The following is a 10,842-nucleotide window of genomic DNA, read 5'->3' on the forward strand; positions in this document are numbered from 1 at the left end:
CGTATGGGAACGCGCTCTTTGTCTCCTACAGTCACCGTTTCAACGTAGCTATCGGGGATTCAGTATAAGCATACCGTATGAGAATGATTCGGCGCCATTTTTACATCGCTTTGAGCCACCTCACCTGCCAAAATGATGAGGAAGCTAAAGCGAGACGAAACCGTTCTAGCCCGGGAAATTGACCAGCAGAAGTACAAGAAAAATCTCTGGAGATTCGACTGGCTCGATGAAGTTGTATCATTGAGCAAGATGAAAGTTGGCGATGCTTTTGCTAAAATCAACTTTCCGGGAAAAGCTCAGTGCACTTAGTGCAACGATGTTAATGTTATCAACTACGGCTCCAATGGAAAGACTGCCCTCAAAAGCCACTTGAAAAGCAACAAGCACCTGACTATCCTGAAAACCCAGTCGGGTAATCAGTCACTGGGGTCGTTTGGCACCGACAAGGTAAGAACATTGAAACCACACCGTCGCACGCCACCACCCCCCCCCCCCCCGCCTCTCTCTCTCTCTCTCTCTCTCTCTCTCTCTCTCTCTCTCTCTCCTCCTTATTTTGAGTCTTACTCTTAGCGTAAAATTAATTTGAGAAACATGGGAAGGAAGAGAAAGGGGGGGGGGGGGGGGGGCTATGATTAAGCTGAAATATGTATTTCAGGGCCATTTTTGTGTGTCTAAAACACTAAAAACCTTCAGCTTCTGGGGGCTTTGCCCCCAGACCCCAACCAGGGGCGTCGCCCATGGACCCTACTGGGGGCCTTCTGCGGCCCCCAGACCCCCACCTTCTTTTTCCTTAATTATCACTTTTTCTGAATCCCATGTCTGGAACATGTATATGAAGGAGATATACAATCCCATGCAAATAGTATGTAAATATGGACTATCACAATTTTAAAACAACGGGCATGGCTGGTTCGCCACAGAAGTGGACGTGTGTAGATAAGGGCGAAACGCGAACACACTGAATATCAAAGCGGGAGGAACAATATGATCTTGAGTGAGACAGACACGCACACACACACGCATAGTGAGAGGAACACTATTTTTAGTGAGAGAGAGAGTGTGTGTGTGTGTGCGCGCAATAGACTTAGATGCAAATACTATACAACGGTTAAATGAAACAAAAGGAAATGAAAAGTAAAGAAATGAAGATTTTGTACGACAGGAGATTGTCTGCGTCTCTTATGTGTGTTTATATGAGAAAACTTTAAAATGTACATGATCATAATTATCATTCATTTAAGAAATAAATATAACATTTGTTACTTAAGAACACGTTTTATCAATCGCACTGTCAATCTATACATGATATGTCGAAAACAATTGTATTTTTGCATCAAAGGAATCACTCTTCCATCGCATGCATCACACGTAAACGATCACAAATCAATCCGTGTGTTAGCACACTCTGCTGGCATCCTTCTCATTCAGACAAAAATAGATAAATAAATAAAAAAGAAACAAGAAGGGCAAAGCCCATACGACTCACATGCTTGACCTTGACCTTTACATGACCTTCAGGGTCAAGGTCAAATAACTAAACCTAGCAATGACATCATACACTAAGAACTGCTTTACACATTTTTCCTGCCAAAATACATGTGACCTTGACCCAAGGTCAAGGTCATCCAAAGTCATGCAACACAAAGCTGTTAATTCAAGACATAGGAAGTACAATGGTGCTTATTGGCTCTTTCTACCATGAGATATGGTCACTTTTAGTGGTTCACTACCTTATTTTGGTCACATTTCATAAGGGTCAAAGTGACCTTGACCTTGATCATATGTGACCAAATGTGTCTCATGATGAAAGCATAACATGTGCCCCACATAATTTTTAAGTTTGAAACAGTTATCTTCCATAGTTCAGGGTCAAGGTCACTTCAAATATGTATACAATCCAACTTTGAAGAGCTCCTGTGACCTTGACCTTGAAGCAAGGTAAACCAAACTGGTATCAAAAGATGGGGCTTACTTTGTCCTATATATCATATATAGGTGAGGTATTCAATCTCAAAAACTTCAGAGAAAATGGGAAAAATGTGAAAAATAGCTGTTTTTTAGACAACATTTATGGCCCCTGCGACCTTGACCTTGAAGCAAGGTCAAGATGCTATGTATGTTTTTTGGGGCCTTGTCATCATACACCATCTTGCCAAATTTGGTACTGATCTATCTGAATAGTGTCCAAGAAATATCCAACGTTAAAGTTTTCCGGCCGGACGGACGACTCGGGTGAGTACATAGACTCACTTTTGCTTCGCATGTGAGTGAAAAAATGGCTTCAGGGCTGAAGTGCACGAGAAAAATACCGCCCCAACGGGAGCGCTAGCCTACCGCGGGGTCCGATTGGTTAAAACTGATGTGTGTATGTGATTTCAACAAATCCAGCTCCGCGGCTGGCTACTGTTGGGGTGGTAACTTTCTCGTGAACCTGGCTACTGTTGGGGTGGTAACTTTCTCGTGAACCTGGCTACTGTTGGGGTGGTAACTTTCTCGTGAACCTGGCTACTGTTGGGGTGGTAACTTTCTCGTGAACCTGGCTACTGTTGGGGTGGTAACTTTCTCGTGAACCTGGCTACTGTTGGGGTGGTAACTTTCTCGTGAACCTGGCTACTGTTGGGGTGGTAACTTTCTCGTGAACCTGGCTCCTGTTGGGGTGGTAACTTTCTCGTGAACCTGGCTACTGTTGGGGTGGTAACTTTCTCGTGAACCTGGCTACTGTTGGGGTGGTAACTTTCTCGTGAACTTGGCTACTGTTGGGGTGGTAACTTTCTCGTGAACCTGGCTACTGTTGGGGTGGTAACTTTCTCGTGAACCTGGCTCCTGTTGGGGTGGTAACTTTCTCGTGAACCTGGCTACTGTTGGGGTGGTAACTTTCTCGTGAACCTGGCTACTGTTGGGGTGGTAACTAACCTCAGCCCGGTAGCCCAAGACGGTTGGCCATTGACTTAAAAAGATACTTTCCTTTATCATGTACGCCACAACATATCACTCTTGCCAGGGTTTAGCATGCGATTAGAGTTACCCTGGGAAGGAAGGGTATCATTCTCTAATAACCAGTCTGCTATGACAGGTTCCATCACGATGCAAGAACAACTGGGACTCCTGATGCTTCCATTCTGTGGATACATTCAGAAACAGGAATGCTTTGAAGAAAAACAAGGTCGCACTGCATTTGACAGAATATTTACATTCAGTTGGATAACTTTTTTGTTGGTTTTAAACAGCAACAAAGAACATGTCAAACGAAAAATAACACTGTTAAACTGACCCAAAACAGCGTTGCAGGGCATGTGGTAAAAATCAAATTGGCTGGACGAAGACAGAAGTGTTATTCATTTGGCAAAGATTCGTGAAGGGTTCGTGACAGACAATTTCACGTCATCTTGTCAGTCGTTCAGTATGACTTGATGCCAAACCTGTCCGACACTCCAGGACACGAGATCATGAGCCTGGTCTTCTAAGACAGAACATCTTCAAAGGATGTCCCTATAACGGCTGCCACTGACGATGTTGCATCTCTGTTTCTTCAAGATGTTAGGCCGCGAAGAGAACCTCCAGCGTACAACAGCCCAGGAAAAGGTGTCCTGAATGTTTGTGCCTCAGCGAATGATATCGACGAAGATGATCTGGAAGCAGGACAGGACTGGACATCAAAGATGCATATAAGCGCATCAGAACACCAAGGTCACCAGACAAGAACAAGGTCCACGAGGTCGACATAGTTTTGTCGGCAAGCTGTTACTGCATGTGGGGCCAACACCCTTTTGCGTGAACTTTTACTGCTATTGTCGCTGGACTCTTGATTCAGCCTTGTAGATTTTTTCCGACAGGCACAAGTCAAAAGGTCAAGATGCCTGTCTCCGGCACGGGTACGTGCAACTCTGTGGCCAGCAATAAATTTCATTGCCGCTACAACAATGATTGCTTTCATGTCATTTTTGTTGGAAATACAAGATCATGTGATGTCTTACAATATTCACAAACAAACCGGAACAATATGCGGGGAATTTTCATGAACGCTCCTCAACTTGATGCATAGGGGATTGAAAGTTGAGAAAATTTAAAATGAGGAAAACCTGACTGTGACTGAGTTTTCAGGTCTTGCTCAGATCTGTACACCCTGACTGGTTTGAAAATTAGGCCATTCATTCAAAATTGATTTTTTAATTCAGGAATTTCAAGTCTGATCTCCAGATGAAAACGTTCATCCCTGTACCTAGGAATGTTTTCATTATGTTTCTGTGAAACATTAATCCTTCAAATGGTTGCTCAAGGATACTGTCAATCATCATTACGCTCTGGGACTGTGCACTGTAAAGGAAGCGGACCGTTAGATCTATCGTTGTATGATCATGTCAATCATCATTACGCTCTGGAACTGTGCACAGTAAAGGAAGCGGACCGTTAGATCTATCGTTGTATGATCATGTCAATCATCATTACACTCTGGGACTGTGCACGGTAAAGGAAGCAGACCGTTAGATCTACCGTTGTATGATCATGTCAATCATCATTACGCTCTGGGACTGTGCACGGTAAAGGAAGCGGACCGTTAGATCTATCGTTGTATGATCATGTCAATCATCATTACACTCTGGGACTGTGCACGGTAAAGGAAGCGGACCGTTAGATCTACCGTTGTATGATCATGTCAATCATCATTACACTCTGGGACTGTGCACGGTAAAGGAAGCGGACCGTTAGATCTACCGTTGTATGATCATGTCAATCATCATTACACTCTGGGACTGTGCACGGTAAAGGAAGCGGACCGTTAGATCTACCGTTGTATGATCATGTCAAGCAGGCGTGTTGTTAACCCGCGATTTGAAAAAATGTAAAAACATTTCACAAATGTTTTACAAATCACATAAATGCGCCTGATATTTTCTTGTCATCTCCAAAGTCAAGGGATCTATTAGATTTTTTTAAATTTAATTCTTTTTTCATTACTTTATTGTCCCATCACTGGGAAATTCAGGTCGCTTCCTCCGAGTGGAAAGCTAGCAGCAACAGAGTCGCGCTACCCCAAAGTCAAGGGATCTATTAGACTTTTTTTCTTTTCTCATTACTTTATTGTCCCATCGCTGGGAAATTCGGGTCGCTTCCTCCCAGTGAAAAGCTGGCAGCAACAGAGTCGTGTTACCCCAAAATCAAGGGATCTATTATTTTTTTACAATAATGTTTTTCATTACTTTATTTTTCCATCGCTGGGAATTTCGGGTCGCTTCCTCCCGGCAGTGGAAAGCTAGCAGCAGCAGAGTCGCGCTACCCCAAAGTCAAGGGATCTATTAGAATTTGTTTCTCTTTCTTTGTTATGCTAAAAATCGTAATATTTTACCTATCCGGCCCAAACCGACCCCCACCACCCAGCATAGAGGCTCTAAACAACAAATATTAATAATAATAATAAAAGGCATGTATTACTTTGTGGGCGAATGCGATAATTTTACATTTTTACAAATGACGGGTTAACACGTGTGCGTGTCCTGAAAGCTCAAGGTTTTTGGGGTGAGAACAACGGGAGTGAGTTGGACACAATCAGAAGTCGAACTCCCCGGTTTAGAAGAACTGAGTGGCCCTGGTGTAGAAGAACTGGGTAGCGTCAACCGATTCGGGTGGAGCCCGGACTGGGATGGAGGTTTCAAAAATGAGCTGCCTTCCTGTAAAAACGTTAAATGAAAACAAAGTCTCAGGACATCTCCAAACAACTTATCTCAGTAAACTTGCCGAAAGTTGAAAGAAAACAAGTGTCTAAGTGCATGTCTAAGAAAACTACGAATAAATTTAGGGGGCTTTCACTGAATACAGCTGTTTGGAGAGAGAGAGAGAGAGAGAGAGAGAGAGAGAGAGAGAGAGAGAGAGAGAGAGAGAGAGAGAGAGAGAGAGAGAGAGAGAGAGAGGAAGGGGGGTGGGTGGGTGGGTGGGAGACAGACAGACAGACAGACATACATAGACAGACATACATAGACAGACATAGTCTGAAGTCTGAATGTTTTAATGAGTAGGCCTTGGGCCCTTTTCATGGAGATGAGCACATCTCAAGCACCAGCATACAAATGCACATAGTAAACAAAAACAAGAACATCCTACTCATTATATATAATCCTATGAGACAGACATAGACATAGAGAGACAGGCGGAGACAATAGAGACATAGAGAGAGAGGGAGAAAGAGAGACAAGAGTGAGAGAGAGGGAGCAGGAAAGACAAGACAGCAAGCCAGCCAGACATATACAGACAGAGAGATGGACAGACTATCACTGGCTTTGGGGTATGGGCTAGACCCACTGAGGTAGAATAGGCTAATTTCACGTCACTTTGCATGGAAATTAAAACTTCAATGGGAGAAACCCGTCTAGAAGTGAAAACCGCCTTAGCCATAGCAGGAACGATTATTTTCTTCTTCTGCATTCACAGGTTGCAACTTTCGCATGTGTTTTTTTACGAGTGTGACCCCCCTTCCCCCGGGCCGCCATTAATTTTAGGCAGTCATACTCCGTTTTTGGGAAATGCATGCTGAGTAGTTGTGTTTCTATAACCCATCAAACCCTGATATGAATAACAGGATCTTTTCCGTGCGTACTTGGTCTTGTGTATGCGTATACAAACGAAGGGGGGTAAGGCACTTTTAGGTCAGCGCATAAGTTGATCTGGGAGATCGGAAAAATCTCCACCTTTTAATCCACTGCCAGGCGCGCCTGGGATTCGAACCCCGAACCTTCAACATGGTGGGCGGCGTCTTAACCACTTGGCACTAGGCCCCTGTGCCCGTCTGGACGGATATAAAGCTATTAATTCCAAACTCTCACCTGACTTATATGTTTAAAAAAAATCCTATATTCCAGCCCTCTGGTGAATCGGGTCGGTTTGGTTGGTCTTGCTCCTTCGGAGCGGAATTTGTGTGTGTGTGTGTGTGTGTGTGTGTGTGTGTTTTGTTTCCCCCTAATATCATATTACACTATCTAGTCCTTAATAGGCACACCAACAAAGGCATGTAGGACAGGAAGCTGCATAATCATCATCATCATCATCATCATCATCATCATCATCATCATCATCATCATCATCTCACCTGACTGGACGTATTGAAGGAGGAAAGGGTGAACTCTAGAAGGTCTTCATGTGTAACCTGTGTATGAACACTTTGCTTAATGGTTATCCAGGTGGTGGTGGCGGGGCCCACTCTGGTGGACATCGCCGCCCCTCCTCCCTCATCCAGGGCCGTTCCTACGTACAACGCCCACAGCTGCAAACACACATTGATGCATGCACTTCAAATTGCTACACTTTGAAACACTCTGTCTGAAACCTGTTTGGATCACAGTGATACTAATAGTACATCCTTCTACAAGCAAAAGTAGAACACATGGTAAACACTGGTATTGCTATTTTCTTCTGATAGAATATAACAATATAATTCTGTGTTCAAAACTAATGACAGAAAGGTTGTCAAAAAGTGGAAACATTCAATTTAGCGTGTATGCACGTATGCACGCACCGGCACAGACGTAAGCTCACACACACACACACACACACACACACACACACACACACACACACACACACACACACATAGACTTAAATGCAGGTCTCCCTCCTCACAGTATTCGTGTTTATGCATCTCAGTTTCTATTTTGTCATCTTCGTGCGAGTTGTAAGGTCACATTTTCCATGTGGTACGTTCTCCGAAAAGGTGCATGCCGGCAGTGTAGTGCGTGTGCGCGCGCGTGTATATGTGTGTTTGCATGCGTGCGTGCGTGCGAGCGCTCATGTGTGTGTGTTTGTGCGTGCGTGTGTGTGTGTGCGCCCGTGCTTTTTTGTGTATGTGTGGCGTGTGTATGTGCGTAAGTGAGTGCGTGAGTACATGTGAGTGTGCGTGCTGTTGCCGGCCGTTTACCTTGGGCACAAATATAAGACAGAGAGCGATGGTGACAAAAACCTGAAGTTGACACATCAGCAAGATGTACACGACGTCTGGGCCTGATGTTGTTGATAAAAAGTTTCTGTAACAGGACACATTATGTATTGGTTATTGAATAATGGCTACAACTGACATGAACATGTCATGTAACTGAATAAACACAGGGCGGGGATGTAGCTCAGTCGGTAGCGCGCTGGATTTGTATCCAGTTGGCCGCTGTCAGCGTGAGTTCGTCCCCACGTTCGGCGAGAGATTTATTTCTCAGAGTCAACTTTGTATGCAGACTCTCCTCGGTGTCCGAACACCCCCGTGTGTACACGCAAACACAAGACCAAGTGCGCACGAAAAAGATTCTGTAATCCATGTCAGAGTTTGGTGGGTTATAGAAACACGAAAATACCCAGCATGCTTCCTCCGAAAACGGCGTATGGCTGCCTAAATGGCGGGGTAAAAAACGGTCATTACACGTAAAATTCCACTCGTGCAAAAAACACGAGTGTACGTGGGAGTTTCAGCCCACGAACGCAGAAGAAGAAGAAGAATAAACACAATTTTTCTGGGAAAGAAATTTTTTTTCTCTCCGAATATTGAAGGGAACCGGAGGTGTAAGCTGTTCCCGTTTCTCTCGCTTATACTGGAATGAGGAGCAAATTAATCATGTTTACATGTGATCTGAGTCAGCTGTTTTTGTGCGTGAAAAGGCTAGGAATCGCTGTGGGTAGCGATGCATGGGTGAAAATCAGTTTGAATCGCTTGTGTTCCAGTTCATAACTAAACGAAAGGAACACCGTTAATTCCCCCATCCATCAATTTCAGATGATACTGTCAACCCAAAATAAATGTCTGCAATAAACCGACCTACAAACCAATGTAGAGAGCGTTCTGCACATAAAACGATACGACGGAAGTATCAAACTTTACGTACGGCGAAGGACTGCAACTTACGTTAGAGTTATAATGAAGATACCCAGAATAATGCCGTTGTAAGTAGACCAGGTGATATGTTTACTTTCGTTGAAATGAGCAGGCGCTTTGCGAACTGTGAAACACAGGTAGACCCCAAACAGCAACATCAAGACTTCCACTGAAACATAGAAAGATCGAACAGCTTTAGTCCCCACGTACGCTTATTTCTACCGTGTAAAGGGGTGTCTTGTCTTAGTCGGAGGGCGGGGACGTAGCTCAGTTGGTAGCGCGCTGGCTTTGTAGCCAGTTGGTCGCTATCAGCGTGGGTTCGATCCCCACGTTCGGCGAGAGATTTATTTCTCGGAGTCAACTTTGTGCAGACTCTCTTCGGTGTCCGAACACCCCCGTGTGCACACATGCGCACGAAAAAGATCCCACGTTCAGGGCCGGACCCAGGGGGGGGGGTTCCAGGGGTTCCGGAACCCCACCCCTGGAAAAAGCATGTACCTTGCTTTGAGTGTTGTTTTTTTTTACTAGTTTTATCACCAAAACAATGCTGCTCTTAACCCTCAAAACAAGGCCCAGAATGCACCAGATTGCACAGATTTTAACCGTTTTTCAAAATTTTTCCGGGGGAGCATGCCCCCGGCCCCTCGGCCCCTAGTTCGCGCGCCTGCTTTGCAGGCGCGCGCTTGTGGCTTCGCCACTTCGCTGATTTGCGCCCCAAAAAAAGGAGGAACCCCCCCCCCCCCCTTACAACTCATTTGGTCCGGCCCTGCACGTTCACAGCGAAAGTATCAGGGCTTGGAAAACACGAAGACACGCATGCATCATCTCTCGTCTCCGATTATCATGATCGTATTTCGATACTTTGACGAGACAAACCCAATGCTGGTGTGTCGACTGAAGAAGACAGCCACAGCGGGCTTGTTCGAATCAAAGTATCACACCATATCTTCAACGTATTACCAATACCTGCCCCAATATAGACCAGTTGGTCTAAGAGGACGTTAAACCCTAATAGTCAGTCTTGTCTTAACAATTAAAGAGCTGTCACTCTCACTGGTGGTCACTTGATCGCATCAACTTCCGGTCACCCCCCCACCCCCCACCCGAAGGGACCTCGGTTTTTCGTCTCATCCGAAAGACTAGCACTTGAACCCACCACCTGGGCTAGGAAAGGGGGAAGAAAATTGCTTACGCCCCGACCCAGGGTCGAACTCGCAACCTCTCGCTTCCGAGGCAAGTGCACTTACCACTCGGCCACCCACTCTTGGCATAGTAGGATTTTTTTTGGATGAATTAATTTCTTAACAGACACTAACGGCAGTTAACTCTTGTGCCCTTGACCCCATCCCCGTCCCACTGTTGTAGAATGCCTAGATGAACTTCTGCCTGTTATCACTTCTATCATCAACTCTTCTCTTCTCTCTGGCACCTTTCAATCCACATTCAAACAGTCCATTGTCCTCCCCCTTCTCAAGAAACCGTCCCTTGATCCGAACACCCTGAAAAACTACCGTCCTGTCAGCAACCTCTCCTTCCTCTCCAAGATCACTGACAAACTTGTTCTTTCTCAACTCTCTGACTATCTTCACTCTCACAACCTCTTTCCTACCACACAGTCCGCCTACCGAGCAGGTCACAGCACCGAGACAGCGCTTGTTTGTGTCATGAATGACCTCCTGCGCGCGATGGATGGTGGCAATCTCTCCATTCTCACCCTACTCGACCTCTCAGCAGCTTTCGACACAATAGACCATCAAATCCTTCTTGACCGCCTCCATCTCTTTTTCGGACTTTCCAGCACAGCACATACTCACCTGGTTTCAATCCTATCTCTCGGACAGAACACAGACAGTCTCAGCAGGCAACCACACTTCCAAAACTTCCACCCTTTCACTAGGAGTTCCTCAATGATCTGTTCTCGGGCCAGTCCTTTTCATCCTCTACACCAAACCTCTATCAACTCTCATCAGCCACCACTCGGTTTCCAGTCAAACCTTTGC

At 45.2% G+C, this 10,842-nt stretch overlaps 1 protein-coding gene across 1 annotated transcript in view; it reads right to left on the minus strand.

The window, feature by feature from the left end:
- Nucleotides 1–744: 744 nt before the first annotated feature.
- Nucleotides 745–10,842, minus strand: part of LOC138953229 (probable G-protein coupled receptor CG31760) — a 55,574-nt gene continuing 45,476 nt past the window's right edge. The window contains exons 11-14 of the mRNA XM_070325029.1: nt 8,873–9,011; nt 7,904–8,009; nt 7,079–7,252; nt 745–819 (exon numbers count right to left, since the gene is read on the minus strand). Of these exons, the coding sequence (XP_070181130.1) occupies nt 745–819; nt 7,079–7,252; nt 7,904–8,009; nt 8,873–9,011 (494 nt within the window). The remainder of the gene's footprint in view (nt 820–7,078; nt 7,253–7,903; nt 8,010–8,872; nt 9,012–10,842) is intronic.

This window comes from Littorina saxatilis, linkage group LG17 (genome assembly GCF_037325665.1).
Source record: "Littorina saxatilis isolate snail1 linkage group LG17, US_GU_Lsax_2.0, whole genome shotgun sequence".
NCBI classification, from domain to species: domain Eukaryota; kingdom Metazoa; phylum Mollusca; class Gastropoda; order Littorinimorpha; family Littorinidae; genus Littorina; species Littorina saxatilis.